Here is a 16,707-nt window from a genome sequence, read left to right on the forward strand (position 1 = left end):
CTCCACTTTCCTTCTTGTATTAGAGCAGCCTTCAGGCTCTGCGGGGGTCAGATGAAGGGTGGTAACAGTGAAGGCCAAGTGCAATGATACCAACTACCACTGCATCTGTCTGTCCGTCTGCTAATATACCTGCATGGGATTTCAAGAAAGGGTCCTTAGAGGAAACAAATCTCGACCTCAGTAAGCCCGATGGTGGGTGATGTCAAGCGACCCAGGGCTGGGCAGGGTGCAGCAGGACTCGCCTGCATGTGGCCAGTGCTGTGCACAGTGCAGGGGCTCACTACGGTGTGGGACTCACCCTGAGCACCTGGACTGGAACGTCAGTCAAACCATGTGTCGTGAAGGCCCGGTTGTGAGTACAAAGTGGAACAGAGGGTGCTGCCACGTCTGGGCTGGCAGCAAATCAAATGCTGGCACAGATAATAGGTGCAATCATCAACCTCCAACACTGGGCCCCAGAGCAAACCTACATGCTTTAGAGGGAGAAAGAACATTGCGGTTGCATGCTAAGGGCCCTGGGTCCAGAATGGGAGGCCTGGCGGGGGAGGGGGAAGCCCTAACCCAAGATCTTGATTCAGGAGGGGAAATGTAAACCAGCCTAAATTCTCAGGCAGAGACCAATTTTATTCTATCCACCTTGCCTCCTTAGAATAGGAGGTGAAGAGTAAAAAGTGCATTTTTTTAAAAAAGCAAGAGTGCCAAGACCGTAAGCTGAGACCCCACCTGATGGCGGTGGGAGAGTCATCAACTGCGGTTACTTCACTCGGTAAAAAGCGCCCTCGACACTGGAGGGTGGGGCTTGGTCCATAAGCCTGGACCCCTCCTCTTTCCCCTGTAGGTCACTTTCTCTGATGGCTGTCTCTGTCTCACCAGGCTGCACAGCAGTCCCAAATGAAGACTCAGCACCTCTGTGGGGTCAGGAGTTGGGGATGTGATTTGGGAAGATGCTGGTGGGCATTGGGGGGTCTCTGAAACTTGAAGGGCCAATGCAGTGTGAGCCATGTCTGAGAACTGATGCAGAGATTTCCAGAAGCAGATCATACAGGGTAAGGGGGGGGGTGTTCGTGCTAGGGGTGGGGGTCCTATATTGCTGGTGATGCAAATTGCCTTGCCCACCCAAAGGAGGACATGGAGAGCCCCTGTGGCAGCCGGTGGATTGGCAGGGAGCACAGAGAAGAGCAGCAATGGAGAGCACCGGTCTGCAGCCTCCCTGCCTGGGTCCCCCGGGTGCCCTGCAGAGCCTGGCAGCCCGCCCCCTGGCTCTGTCCCACAGGGTGTGTCCTCTAGAGCTCCTGAGCCGGCTGCCCCTCGGCCTGCTCCTCCATGGGCTGCATGGCCTCCTGCACGTAGACGATGAATTCCGAGGGCTCCCCACCCTGGGTGTAGACGGTCACCGTCTCGATGCCCTCCACATCGTCAGAAGACACCACCAGGTGATGCTGCTCGGCCAGCTCCACGGACGCCTGCTGGAGGGTCTCCTGAATCATTACTGTGTGGTTGGAGCTGGGCTCCTCATCGGTGACCTGTGGGAGGGCAAGAGAAAGGTCACACAGGTCCTGCTTCTGGGTCTAGCTGAGACAACAGAATCACCACTACTGCTTATGGAGCATCTAGAACATTCCAGAGCTCGTCCCTACAGCATGTCGTCCTCTCCAGAGTGCTCTGCGCTCTCACTCCCGGTGTACAATGCAGAGTGAAGCGCAATGCTGCAAAGCCACATGGCCAGGGGGCCCAGCTGTGGCTGCTGGTGACACCCAGTTCAAACCCAGGTCCAAGCTCTTCTCTTAGCGCCAAGCAGCCTCCCAGAAGTGCGGAGGTTGCTGAGGGTATGCAACTGAAAGGAGGCATAGCAGTTATTTACTGCATTTGTGTTGGCAGAAGGGGGTGTGGGGGGCTTGGGAATTCAGAGCCAGTCCACTTGGCTCTGAGAAAGGGACTAGGTTTATCCCACATTATCTGTATCCACACACCCTGGGAGCTCAACTCCGTCTGAAGATCTGTCTCACCCTAGGAAGGGTAGATGCCCTGCAGGGCGGACTGTCCCAGGTGCCTCCGTCCACACTAATTCCTTTACCCTGTGGGGATGTGGCCTGCGGACGGAAGCTCACGGCGAGGGCTGGGCAGGGGAGTGCACCTGTCAGGGGAGGGGGCCTGCTGAATTCTCTGCAGTTCCAAGTAGGACTCGGAGGAAAGTAAAAGGGTCTGGGATTGTTTCACTGGGGAATGAGCATCCTCAGATGAATGGAGGATGTCAGAGAGACAGACTTCCCAGGTGGGTCCGATGGCAACGTGGAGAGAATGCCTGCTACGACCTGCTCGAGGCAGGTTTCAAACAGCAGATGTGAGGCCTGGGCCAGACACCGCCACCTAAGCCCCTCAGGTCCCCACTTCGGAGGACTGCTGGGAGAGCGAAAGTAGATTCTGTGTGCACAGTGGGTGCTAAAAACATCACTGCCCTCTCATGCCTTCATCCATTCATTCAACAATGCTGCTTACTAACTGAAGAGGACTGCGAATGTCAACCACTCATTCATTCAACCCGACCTTCATCATCTCATCAGGTCCCACTGGACTAGGCGGAATGCGGGCAGGAACCATGCTGTCTGGGCACAGCCCTATTCCCAGAGCCAAGCTGGATGCCTGGCACACAGGAGGCACTCGTATTTGCTGAATAATGATCCACTAGTTGCCCGATTTCACGGCCGGTGCACAGTGGGGCACCAGTCTGGTGGGGAAGACACAGCTGCAGAAAGAACCATGGGCTGCAGGGCTGGCTGCTCCCACCAGGGGGCGGCAGTGCAGGGTGAGTGGGGGTCAGAGAGGGCAGAGGTGAGAAGGTGGCAGTGACTCCCAGGAGACGCAGGGCGAGGTGCGCTTGCTCACGCAGCTTCCATGAGCTCCTATACATGCCGCTCTGACTCCCGTCCCAGCTGGCTGGGGGCTCCTTCCTCCCTGCCCATCCCTGAGTAGCACACTATGACTCCATGCGCTATCTGGAGGCCCCAACTGGCTTGGAGGGGTCTCACTCCAGCCCCATTGCCTGTGAGCAGGCCAGGCTGTGACAGCGGGGAGGAGTCATGTTTTATTCAGAGAGGAAAATGGAAAAGGCACCTGTGGGGTGGGCTCCGCACGAAGGTATGGATTGGAAGGGACTTTTGACTTCACCGACAGAATTCACCAGAAGCTAGAGAGCTATTCTGAGGGAAAATTATTAATACATTTAGCCTGATTTGTTTTTCTGGAGTGAATTGAGACCTTTTTTTTTTCTTCTTTTACTGCTTGTTTCAATTTCATTTAAATGGGAAAATGTACTGTGAAGTAAGACTTTAGAAGTAAATATTGATTTATTTCACTCTGAGAGCGAGTACCTGGCAGAAGGCTGGGGACAGGGGAGGGAACACACTACAACATGCTTTTCTCCTCTCAGTAATTTCCACACAGAGTAAAAAGATGGGGGAGCGGGGATTTATGCTGAGGCCCCATGACCTCACAGGTGCAAAACAAACCTGCAGTTCAGGCGAGCAATGAGATAGGCTGAGAGAAGACACTGGGCAAAGCAGCCATGTGCCCATAGCCCCCTGGGCTGCCGGCCACTCCTTGATGGCCAAGCCACTGGGCTGAGTTCTGTGTTCACCCTTCTAGAAGACTCTGTGCCATCTGACACTGTGAACTGCCCTCCTAGCTGCTTCCACACCCTCTACTGGGCTCTATTCCCAGCCCTCCCCCACTGCTTGTCTGCTGGCCCGGCCCACGAAACCGAGAGCACTCCTGGTCTCCATCCTGACTCCTTTCCTGGAACCCTCATCTGCATCGGCTTCAGGTCCTGGCTAAGCCCAGATGCCAGACCCTGCTCCTGAGCTAAACACCACAGGTCCACGCATGGGAGCTTCTCAGGATGCCTGCCAAACGTGTCCAAGTCAGAGTGCGTGAGTGGTGGGTCAGGAGGCAGGTGAGGCCTGAGAGGACGTTTACAGTCAGATCTTGAGCCTTGATCCCAGCTGAGAGACAGACGCAATTTTACAGAGGGAGACACTGAGGGCTTTCGAAGGAGGGCCCCACGTCATTCAACCTGCAGCCTTTGTGGATGGAAACTTGCCCACCATGAGGCTTACTTCTCTCCCTGTCCCTCCAAATACTGACTTTTTTGTTGTTGTTAATCTTCACCTGAGGATATTTTTCCCACTGATTTTTAGAGAGAGTGGGGAGGGAGGGAGGGAGGGAGGGAGGGAGGGAGGGAGGGAGGGAGGGAGGGAGGGAAGTAGAGAGGGAAACACTGATGTGAGAGACACACATTGATTGGGCCCTGACTCAGGCCTAGGATCAGACCTACAACCCAGATACGTGCCCTTGACCAGGAGTCAAACCCAGGATCCTTTGGTGCGCGGGGTGATGCTCTAACCACTGAGTACACTAGCCAGAGCTAAATACTGACGTTTGTCCAGATTCCTTTCCAAGTATTAAGTCTACTTAAAGTCTATTTAAAGATAATCCTTCTCTAGCTCTCTTTCCAGTTTTCAGCTCCAGCATTTTGTCTGCTGGAATCTCCACCAAATGCATCCACTGCTAGTTATGAGAACACAAACATGGTCCTGTGGGACCAAGAGAGCGATGGAGACAGAGGTAGCAGTGCATTGCACAGAAGTCCTGCAGAGCATCCTTCCCAGGCCCCACAGCTGCAGTGGGGCTACACGCTGTTGCTCATTTCACCAAGCACATGGACCCGACAACATCCAGGGTCCCTAAGGCCCCTGCTGCCCACCCATGGGCCGCGTTTCCATGCCCATGGGCTTTCCCAAGTGGCTGTGCCAGCCCCGAACGTGCCACTGGTACAGACGCCTCACTCTGTGTACAGCCGACAGGGGAACGCTGTAGGAGGGGGGTTAATGGGGTGTAGGCTGCTTTACAGAGGAGTCCCTGAGGCTTCTGCAGGGTGCACCCCTCCCCCGCCTCCATGCACCCCAGTGTTACATGAATTATACTGTTTCTGTTTTATGTTTTTGCAAACCATGGACTTCCTTCCCTGTCCCCACGGAACCCCGCATCCACCGGGCCCCTTGCAGTTTACTGAGCTCTCCCAACATCATCCCAAGCGTTTCCTCACATCTTGTGGCGTGAGCATTTCTGTCCCCATTCACAAGTGGGAACATGGCAGACTCTATAGGTCCAGGGACTCACTGAAGGTCAGACAGCTTGGTCTGTGTGACCCCAAGTCAGACACCTCCCTCAGAGGGTGCAGTGTGACAACAGCTAAGAAACTACGTGCCACAGGTGAGCAGGTTGAAATCTTACTCTGACCTGTCCCAACCAGTTTACGGCTGGCTGTCTAGCTCTCAACCGTTCTCTCTGCTCAAGATGATCACTCCAGGAGCCTCATCTATTAGCAGAGGCTGAGGATTGCTCTCCGTGGTAGAGATGATATGGCTTCGCAGTGTGATTATCCCAAGATGGGCACTCCATTCTCCCCGAATGCTGATCTCACACATCTCGCAGATAAATTATGAGCAGCACAGATAGCTTAATAGAAAGCCTTAACCCACAGGACTGTACAAATTATCCACAAAGCCGGCCCGAGTCCTGCACTTCTGCCAGCCTCCAGTGTTCTTCTGGGCCTGGACCGGCTCACTGTCCGACCAGAGGCCAGGTGCTCTGCTGGGCTCGGCTCACGTGGGGGGGGTGGGGTGGAAGAGCAGCTTCCTGCTGAGTGCCCAGCCCCCAGCTCTCTGATGGTGGCTGCAAGGGCTCTCTCCCCACCCCTCTCTCTAGAGCACGTGCCTCACTTGTCTTGCCTTTTTCTTCCTCTCCTGCCTACCCTGCTTGCCGCCCCTCTCTCAGTTCCCCTCTCCACATCCTCTGTAAACACCATTCCAAGCAGGTTGGCTTTCTCCCTCCCAACATTCCAGAAACTCCCTAGAAGTGCCCAGCTGGGGAAGCCCTCCTTAAGGAGAGGGCTCCCTGCGCTCCCACCCTGTGCAGCTCCCACTCAGCCCTTTCCCAGAGCTCTGCTGCAGTCCATCCACGCATCTCTGCACACACCTCCCCCCTACATGCATAGCTCCAGACTGTTCTCTGTATCATCACTTCCAGGTTCTACCGGTGGATAGTTCTGGAGGTGCCACCAGTCTCCGGGTGCCTGCCCAGACTGCAGTGCTGGGCAGGGACAGAGAGGCCTGTCCTTGCTCTCAAGGGGGAGACAGGTGCAGTGTCTCAACCCCCAACACACGCTTTTCTGTGTCATAGATTGCACCAGCCATGATCTCTCCCCAAGACACCCAGCAGCGCAGAGACATCCAAGGATGTCAGAGTAGGACAAAGGAAGACTAACGGAAGAAAGAGCTGCAGGTCACCACTGGATCCCACAGAGTCACCAGTGAGAAGAGAGCGAAGGCTTACTAGCTGGAAATTTTAAGGTAACTTTTTTTTTTTTAATTCTCACCTGAGGATATTTCTTCCATTGCTTTTTAGAGAGAGTAGAAGGGAGAGAAGAGAGAAACGTCGATGTGAGAGAGAGACACACCGATTGGCTGCCTCCCGCACCCACCCCAACCAGGGCTGGGGTTCGAGCCTGCAACCGAGGTTACATGCCCTTGGCTGGACTAGAGCCCAGGACCCTTCAGTCCCACAGGCCGATGCTCTATCCACTGAGCAAAACCGGCCAGGGCTTAAGGTAACATTTTAAAAGCCCCTGGATCCCACAGAGTCACACTGGTAGGCTATAATAAACAACACATGTTTGCATCACGCCTTCACCTGGAGCTTTCAAAACACTGCAAATTACCTCCTGGAGCCCGAGTCCCCACATGCTTGTGCCAGGGGGCTCAGGTCAAGAGGCCCTGTCCTCACAACCTCACAAACTCAACCACCTAAGCAGACACTTGCGACTTCGGTGTGCCGGGCACTGGAATTCCCACACTATGGTCAGGCTCAGCAGGAACTAGCACATTGTTTTAACTTGCTCCTGGCACGTAAATAAATGATGAACAATAACGAAGATAAAAGAAACCTCTATTGGCCCTAAAATGAAAACAGAATGGCACCTACTGGGATGGCATCGGGTTAATATCTATTCAGTTCATCGCCCTTTGGGATGAAAATCACCACCAAAGCTCCGGTACTGAGTTGTCGCCCACATCCCCAGCACCCTCCCTCAAGCCTGTCGCCCTCATTGGCTGGGAGGTGCTGACCACCTTTACTTTGGGCATTCTAGTGTGAGGAACTTCAGGACAGGGGTCATCCTTCACGTTTTGGGGAGGAAAAAACCCCACTGTCAGCTCTGCTACTGTAGGGAGAGGGTTTCGCCTTAGGCACCTTCACATCTCAAATCCATTTTTAAATAAGTTGAATCAGTTTCTATTTATTAAACCGTGCCTTGGGGAACAGCCCTCTCTCAGGCATCACTAACATCCTTGAAAGGGAAGGCACCTGGGGCTGCAGGCAGGAAATACACAGAGAAGCACTACTTGCTCCTGCGTGAGCCACCAGTGGGCCCTCTGTGGTTGGAAGCAGACAGCATTCAGGATGCCACCAGGAGAGCACAGCCCTTGTCATCCACTCACAGAAGGAAATGAGCACCCATGACGGCAGGGCTTAATGAGAACAGGCCCAGGAGACACGGAGAACGTAAGACAGGAGCTCCCAGGAGATGGATGTGTGCAGCGCGTATGTGTGTGTGCATGTGAGTGTGTTGGGGAGTGGGGAGTGTGGGTGCATGTATGTCTATACTTGTGTATGCGTCTATGTGCCTATGTACAGATATACAAGCTCAGGGGGTGTGCACATGTGCATGTGTATGGATATAGGTGTGTGTGTGCATGGGCATGGGCATGGGTATGGGTACGGGCATGGGGGGGCATGTGTGCGTGGGCATGGGCACGGGGGTGTGCGTGGGCATGGGCACAGAGGGGGTGTGCGTGGGCATGGGCACGGGGGGGGGTGTGGGCATGGGCACGGGGGGGTGCGTGGGCATGGGCACGGGGGGTGCATGGGAATGGGCACAGGCACGGGGGCGTGTGCGTGTGGGCACAGGGGTCCACGCGGGTATGGTAAGCTCGTCCGTATTGCGCTCTCTTTCTCCTTCCTCACACTTCCTGTCTGTATTTTAGACAAGTGAGGAAAATACTTGTGTTTACTTGGTGAAAGGAGGCAGAATACAACTGCTCGTACCAATCCTGTGAGCCCACCACACTCAGTGCAAACCCTGCACTGTGTCCGTGGTCAGTAGACCCCTCCTGCCGTGTCCCCACTCAGGATTCTTCACCAACTTCCCCTGCTCAGAGTGCCAGTCCTACTGTCACTGTGACTGTCCCCCACTTCCTCAGACCCCTGCTCCAGTCAGCCCCCAACAGGACCTCTCAGACGCCCCAGCAGGAACAGCAGCTCAGGCGCACGCTGACCCTCCCCTGCTCCGTTCCCTCCGCTGCACTGTCACCACCTGAAATTACACCACTTGCGCTGGGAGCTCATGAAGGCGGGACCTGGACCAGGACCTCCACCTCTTTACTTCCGGCACCTGCGCATGGCCTGGCACGAGGGCCCTGTGCTATTTTGAACCCTAACCTCCCTGGGAGGGGGATCAGTGTTACGGTGTTAGTCATGTGGGATGTTTTTTCTTCTTGCTACTTTTTCTGTATCTTCTAAATTTTTAAAACAATATAGTCCCTTAATATTTGGAGAACATGAAACAAAAAGAAAGGAAGCAAAAAGGAAATGAAGAAGGAAACTGCAGGGTTGCGGAGGTGCAACGGGAGGGGAGGAGGAGCCGCTCGCTCACTTCCTAACAGCTGGATGCCTTCGGAGGTCTTCCAAACACCACAAGAACGAAGGGTGTTTTGGCCGAGAAAACGTTTTCCCTCAAAAGCAGTCACCAGCAGTGTGCTGGGCACAGAGCAGGCGCCCTAAACAGTGCTGGGGAAAACAGAACTCTCCAGAAGCAGTCCATCTGGAGAGGGTTGACAGTGCAGGAGAGGGGGGACATGAGCCAAACCCAGGGTTTCCCTTCCGACACAGCACCAGCAGGCAGAGGGAAAGTTACATTACAGAGTGACCACCTCCAGCTCCGCCGGGACACTGCAGACACGGATCAAGATCATTTCCTAACAAAGACCCCAGGTCTGATTTCTGAAGGCACCTCCAGCAGAAATGCTGCTTGTCGGGCCCTCACACAGAAAACAGCCCCAGCCCAGCACTGCCGTGGCCATCGGCCTGATGAAGATGCGAGCAGGCAGGTGGGCGAAGGGTTACGGAGACAAGAATGACCGAGACAGCAGAAGAGGGACAGAAAACAAGCTTTTCAACTGGGGACTGGTCTGAAGGGTTGGTTCTCACTCTGGCTGCTAGACAGGAAAGGTGTGTCCTCAGAGGGGGTTAGGGACGTGCAGTAACAGAACATCAGCGCTTGCTCTGCTAATGTCACGGGCACCTCTCTATGGCGAGTCGCTGATGGAATAAGCCACCTCTGACCAGACATGCACTCACATTTCTCACATGCAGAGTTCCCAATACTTCAGATTACCTCCCCACTCTCCGCTGTTCCACTGGGAATTCTGAACGTGCCAGGCACTCCGGTGGGCACTGGAAACAGAACCGTAAGCCCCACACGCTCCCTGTCCCTGCCTGGACACTTCTCCTGGACACCCAGGGCAGGGGAGAGGGGGCCCTGATTAGGGACGGCCTCCTGAAGGAGACGACCCTGGTCTTGAATAGTAGGGTTTCCAGGGGTCAGAAGAGTAGGAACATCTTCTAAGGTCCCCCCCACTGCAGAAACCCTCAGATTCCATGTTAAGATGGTAAGAATTAGTGGGCTGCAGATAAAACTCAAATACAACCAAACGATGAGAATGAAAAACACCACAGTCAATTCTTTGGGGTGAACTAGCCCCTGTGTGTGCCTAGGCTCCAGGGAAGGAGCTCTCTCCCAGCAGGTAGGGTTTCGTTCACTTAAATGATAACCAGCCAGAGCTTCCTCCACATTCTCCAAGTGGCAGATCCGTTTCACAAGGTCGATTAGCAAGCGCACGACTTTCACAACTCGGTCAGGTGAGGGGCTGTGCACCCCGGAAATGAAGGGAAACAGTAAACAGTATCCAAATGTATAGAGGAAAGAAAAGGTATAAATAATAGGGTTTATAGAGAAAGTGTCATAACTCCTGTAGAAATATACGTGTATAAATGGGACAAAGGGGGGAGCATCTTGGGGAAGTATCAGGGGAGAGTCACAGGCAGGGAGGAAGTGTTCCGAGGTCAGGGGAGATCCACAGCCTTTAAAAGGAAGGGGCGTGTGGGAAGCGAGGCAGGCCGTGATCCATCTACCTGGGAAGGCGCCAGACACCTCCCCTCCACCTTATTTCTTTCTTGGCTGTAAGTAGACAGCAGGTCCTTTTTCTTTTCTGAAAGTACTGATCCCACAGACAGTCCAAAGCCTGAGCTGTAAAGGTTTCTGGCTGAACCCAGCAATGCCCGTCCCATGCGTGTGGCCTGTGGCCTGGCTCTCTGAGACTCTGCAGGGTCCTGCTGCCAGCAGAGGCAACCCTGCTCTGTGCCCCAGGGCAGGGAGGAGCCTGCCCCCGGGTTCTCACCTGCAGGGAACAGGAAGAGCCACACTCCTGGCTGGGAGAGAGGGGCCTGCAAACAGGAGGAGAGGCACCTCCTCCAGCCCACCCTGGAGGATGACCCGCTTCCGCGACTCAGCAGCAGACACGATTAGGGACAGACGCCTGGCAGCAGGGAGAGGGTGAGAGCCTCGCATCCCCGTGCCTCCCAGGAGTCCAGGCCCACGTGGTGTGGTCTCCATGATCACCTGACTGAGGGAAACGCCTTCTCCAGGTAACTATGGTAAAATGATGTGGGCAATGTGAGAGCTGAGATGATGGGGCACCAGTGCCTGGTGCAGGGCGAGTGTACTGGGGGGCCAGCCCCTCCAGGGGCAGGTGTCTGATGCCCGCCCCTTCTGCCCCATGACCTGACTGGGTGCCTAGCACATCCCCTTCAGACCATGTCCACAGGGCACCTGGCTTACAGGAGGCACTCAGTACATACCCGAATTGTACTGTTCTAATGTGAACCCCAGAAGATGACTGAAACAACTCAAACAGAATCGGAGCACGTGCACAGGACAGGAGGAGGCAGAGGGGAGCCCCTCACTGCCCAGGAACACCTGGTATCCAGGCAAGTTCACTGGGCACAGTGCTTTCCTTTCTTGACCTTTGTGGAGTCACAGATATGAGACTGACCTATTTAGTGCCAGGCACTGCATGGCGGCCCCGCGTCATCGGGCGCCTCGCACAGGGGGCCCGCTCCTCCTCAGCAGCCTCCCCTCTGCCCAGCAGCCCCTCCGCAGACGGGCAGCCCCCGGGCCAGGCGGGGCTCTCTCACATTCTTTTCCCTGGAATCCCCCTCTGCTCACCCTCAGGAGACAGGTCGCCACCCTCCTGATTCACTCACCCAGCAGCCGCCTGGCAGGCTCCGGCCTTCCTCACTGCTGAGCACTTTGTCACTGCCAGGCAGGTGCTTGATGGAGACGTGGGGACAGGACTGACCCCTGTCCTCCTTGACTTTGCTACCCCAGGAATACCTCTCCGTGCTGGGGAAGCACTTGGCTTCCTCCCCCCACACAGACTCTTCACCCGGATTCAACAATCTGTCTCCTCTAACAGTTTCTCTCCCTGTCCTTCACACAGGTGACCCGCAGCCTCCACAGATGAAGGGGACAAGCTTCCTGCCCAGACCTCCCCATAGCCACAGCCCTTCCCAAGGAAGAAAGAAAAGCTGAACTCCCAGGATGAAGTGTTTCCATGTTCTGCTTAAACGTTTGTCAAAACAAAAAGTAAGCCGTTTCCACCACTCATCCAACTTAGCCAGGTAAGCTCGTTAGTAGCAAAGTAGGTCTAAACTCAGCAAAGGGAACTGTCCATCCCACTCTCGTAAGTGCTCCTCCGTCCTTGCTGAGCACTGTCACAGCTCTGACCGTCCCCTCCCGCACTGGTACTTCCTCCCTGTGGCCTGCTGTCATGTCTGTGCGCCCCTTCTCGCTCAGAGCCCTTCACCCCACTCCCCTTTACTCTGAGCAGGTGGCCTCGGGATGTCACCTGGCATCACTTCCAAACCAGCCTAAAGGGACTGAGCAGGATACCTCAACAACCAGAGGCTGTCGGGGTTAAACTGCTCCCAGCCACAAACACGGTGCAACTTCTCCACAACACACCTACGTGCTTGCCCGTCTGGAACCAGCAAACAACTTGCCCCAATCATGAAAGAGACTGAGACCTCAGCCGGCAAGGTGATCCTGCAGAGAAGGGAAGGTCAATGACAACGCAGCTGCCCGGGCCACAGACACGCCCCGGGAAATGGGCACCCAGGCAAGCAGTCAACAGTATTAAAATGCAAACAGAGTGGGATTCTGCAAAGTACACCGACCATGCAGCAGCTGCTTGAGGCGTAGCAGGGAAACTGAGGCTCAGGAAGAAGAAGAGGGAGAAGCAAAGGCGAACAGACTGGCATCTTCAGTTGGCTAAAGATGCTTTGTATGGAAAAGAGGGCTGGAATGGAAGAGCGGACAGCCTTTACCCTCTATTTTTTCAAACAGTTTCCCACAGGGCCACAGATACACCACGAACCTTATTTTTACTTTTAAAATTTCACAGAGATGGAATTTGCAGTCACCACTGTGGAACAAGAGGGCTCGGAGAGCATAAAAGCTACGAGAGAGGATGCAATTTTGATTATCAGTGTCATAAATCATACCAGAAACAGAAGCCTCTGAGCGGAGTGGCATCTAAGACGGAAAAAAGACTCAGAGGGCTGAGGGAGACCGAAGGAAGGCTCACAAAGGACCACGTCGGCGTAAGTGACAAAGGAGAAGAGCCCAGGGCCAAGATCTGGGTGAATTTTCTGTCCTTGGGTCTCTATGCTGAAGGTCACCATTCGGTGATAGCAGAACAAATGTTCTATAAAGCGTGTGAGGCGTGAAAATGTCTCAAGAGGCTACCTGTGTGTCTCACTAGGAGCCTGATGTAATTACTGTTGGCAGAGCTCTGGGGATCAAATAAATGGCCCCACACGTCCTTCAGGCAGGAGCCAAACCTAACTAACCAACAGTGCAGCTGGAAGCCGGCGGGCACAGCAATAGGGCTCTGATGAGGGGAAAGAGAAAAAGTCACTGAGACGCCAATGTTTATAGAAAGATCAAAAGGACCGGGTGTGAGGAGATGAGAGGGGGCTGTGTGGACTGTGGACATCTGCCTAGTAACAGGTGGGTCAGCGAGGGGTGAGGAAGCAGGGGGCCTATGCTTTCGGTCCCCGAATACGCAACGGCCTGATCACCTGCGAAAGACACGTGATCCCCTGCGCGGCCTCCCAAAGGCATTTGAATCCATCACGACGGTAATCACAGCACCCTGCCAGCAGCGCAGACAGATGTGATATTCCCAACACGCAGCCAGGAATAAGAGAAGACACAGGCAGTTACAGAGGGTAGAAACTATAGTTCTATCAATTCTCCTAAAATACAGACCATCTTGTAGGAATGATGCCTTAGATGAACCAAAGCAATAGCAAAACAACGGGAATAAAGACACGGCAGAAGGCGCTAGGCTCTCATGATGGCGTAAAGGAGCACAGATCTGCTATGGTAACAACGTCTCACACACGCCCAGGCAGGTGGTCGGACGACAGAGGAGGCTCAGAAGGGGCCGGGGAACAGAGAGGGGCAGGGCTGACTCCTACTGCTTCTACCACGTGGACAGTGTTTAGTCGGGGAGGGGTCTGTTTACAGTCTAAGTCCCAAAGTGCCTCGGTGGGAACATGAAAATCCCAGTAACTCACCAGCTATTGAGGTTAAAGGGCTAACAACATAGGAGAAGCCCCACTGCATAGGCTGTGTGGGTGGGATAAGGGGGATCTCAGCTCAGTCCCGCTTTGCAACAATCAGGTGGCCAGTCTTTGTGCTGTGACCGTAAGAGAATTACAAGGGTCTCCTAGACAGCTGTGAACCTCCTGCAGGCCTCTTGTTGAGCAATTCAATGATCAAATTAATAAAATGGAGTAACTGGTTTTAAAAAAACAAGGAAAATGGATTTTGAACCTCACACAAATCCCCTTCCAGATCCCTCACCCCACTGTTTGGCCACGAGTCTCATGAAAGGGACAATATCCACGCCCGAGGGGCGGAGGCCGGTTCTGGGCTCCACTCCAGGTGATCACAGAGGGCAGAGGGTGAGGCACCTCCAAGAAATCCCTTCTGCAGAGCAGCTTCTCCTCACCAGATGCCCTGGTACAGATGAACAGGGCAAAAGAGCTTCAGGGACCAGACTGCTCAGGGCCTCAAATTTAAAAGAGGACAGGCTGGATCTGCGCTCCCTGGCAAGCAGGCAACCAGCCTTTGAGGTCAGCCATAGAAACAGGCTGCACTTCCTTGCAAAACTAATGAACAGCCTGTAACACACAGTAATTCCCGTGCTGGCTGGTACCCAACATGTCTTCCCAAGAGGACTGCTACCGAAATTGCGGCTCATACGAAGCGCTGGGCCCCTGAAGGAGGCTCCTCTCCTCTCCTCCTGACATGCCCTCAACTTCACCCTCCAGTGCCAACTACCACAGGGACCTGCCTGGAGACGACAAAGGCCTGGGAAGCAGCTGGGACACATGGGTTGTTTTTGGCAAAGCTGGAATTCCGACTTTTTTAAATCAGCAGCTGAGCACAGGAAGAGCACCTGGGATTGTGAACAAAATCACGGCAGCATAGTTCTGCACCTTGCCAGGCTGAGGGTCCAGTGGGGAAGTGGGCAAGCGGGCAATGGCTCCTTCCCCGTTCTCCCTGCCATGAGGCACTGGAGGGAAAACAATGAACAGAACAGTGGCAATGCTAGAGGACACTTCAAGAACCAGGGACAGGGACGGAAGTCCAGGCCTGTCAACAGGAGGCACTGCTAACCTGAAATAGTCACTCGGCGGGTGGTGCAAGGAGGGCTCCCACCTCTGCCTCAAAGTTCAGCCCTCCCCAATTCCCAGCAACCCTCCAGGACTCTACTCGGGGACCAGGGCGTCCACAAAGTCCTCCCTGCCCACTTGCCTCCCCCTATCCCAGGGCTGCCCGGGTTCTGGGTGGGCAACCCCTGGGTGCCCAGTGAACTTACAGCACTGGCCAGACTCCCTGAAGCAGTCATTACTCTTGGTCGGAACTGCCTGTTTGAGGTCTGCATTTTCAAACCTCTTGACCGGTTCTGCATGTTCTTTCTTTACCATTTCACCTCTAACATACTATATTATCTACTTATTTATGACACGTATGCACATTAGCTCTCTCTCAACAGAAGGTAAGATCCTCAACGCACCATCCATGTTTTGTTCATTGCAACACCCCAAGTGCCCAGGCAGTAGCTGGAGCGTACAACCAGGGCAGGGGTTTGCTGAGCGAAGGAATAAATCATTTCCCTCGATAGACTACTTGCCTCCTGAGATCAGGACCTGTCTGAACCCTGTAACCCAGGGTGGTTATGCCCTCAACCCCCAAAGATGTGGGTGTCCTGATCCCCAGAACCTGAGACTATTACCCTGCATGACAAAGGGACTTTGCCAATGAGAATAAACTGAGGATCCTGAAATGAGGAGCTTATCCCGGATTATCCAGGTGGGCTCAACACAGGCACAGGGTTCCTTCTAAGAGGGAGGGTCAGACTCAGGGAAGGTCCATGGAGGGGGCTAGATTCAGAGATCAGAGGGGATGTGAGAGGAGTGGGGCCTGCCACTGTCGCTGGCCTGGAAGGAGGAGGGGAACCAGGCGTCAAGGACGCAGGAGGCCCCTAGAAGCTGGGGGAGGCGAGAAAGGAATCCTTCCCAGAAGGAACCAGCTGTCAATGGCTTGGTTTTAGCCCAGTGAAATCCATTCAGGCTTCTGACCTCCACACTATAAGGTAACAAATGGGTGTGGCTTTCAGCCACTAAGAGTTTGGTGAGGAGCTGCACCTGCCACGGGAAAGTGACACGCCCGGGGTAACAGTGGTTAGCAGCGATGTCCACAAAACGCATGCTATAAATTACTACATAAAACATGGCTTTTCATCCTGAAATAAGTTTTAATCCATAAAAACAGCAAAGGCATGAGCCAACGGTTACGGTGGCTGGTGTTATTTTCATTTAGTCTTTCTCTTCCCTTAAGTAACAAATTTTGACTCAGGGATGCTTATGATGATATTTCCTATGCTGGCAGGTCTTCCATTTAACCTACTGAGGCAGTTTTGTTAATCAAATTATAAATTTCCTCCTCATTAAGCCCTAAAGTAAGATTGAACAAAAAAAGGAGGAAGAAATTTTTAAACGAAGACCGCTGAGTCTCAGCAAATGCACGGTTACTCCATTCAAAGTTCCCGTGGGCTTCCTGCGGCCGGCTGCTGCGGTGCAGGCTACAGAACTGCAGCAACTCCGCGTTCTGAGCACTTCCAAACGCTCCATCCCCACGAAGCTGCCTTTAATGCTAACCCGTGAGAAGAGAGAAGCCACAGGCAATCGCTGAGGACACGCTTCTGTGTCCAGTGAAAATTGAAATGGGCTGGATTATGGGCCGAATCTTTTCGGTCTCACAAACAATCAAAAAGAAAACAGCTTTACTCAGTTCTTTGCTTCCCAACCCCCCTCAGCCTACACCAACCAGGCCTGACATCATTTTCACCTCAGACACCAAAAACTCCAAAAGACCAGAGATGAATCACTTTCCAGTAT

The 16,707-nt window shown here is 53.9% G+C and overlaps 1 protein-coding gene across 1 annotated transcript in view; it reads right to left on the bottom strand.

Annotated features, from left to right (window-relative positions):
• Positions 1–600: 600 nt before the first annotated feature.
• Positions 601–16,707, bottom strand: part of ZFAT (zinc finger and AT-hook domain containing) — a 133,652-nt gene continuing 117,545 nt past the window's right edge. Inside the window, exon 16 of the mRNA XM_081116469.1 lies at positions 601–1,523. Coding sequence (XP_080972595.1) covers positions 1,284–1,523 — 240 coding nt within the window. The 3' untranslated portion in view covers positions 601–1,283. The remainder of the gene's footprint in view (positions 1,524–16,707) is intronic.

This window comes from Miniopterus schreibersii, assembly GCF_964146895.1.
Source record: "Miniopterus schreibersii genome assembly, chromosome: 17".
Lineage (NCBI taxonomy): Eukaryota > Metazoa > Chordata > Mammalia > Chiroptera > Miniopteridae > Miniopterus > Miniopterus schreibersii.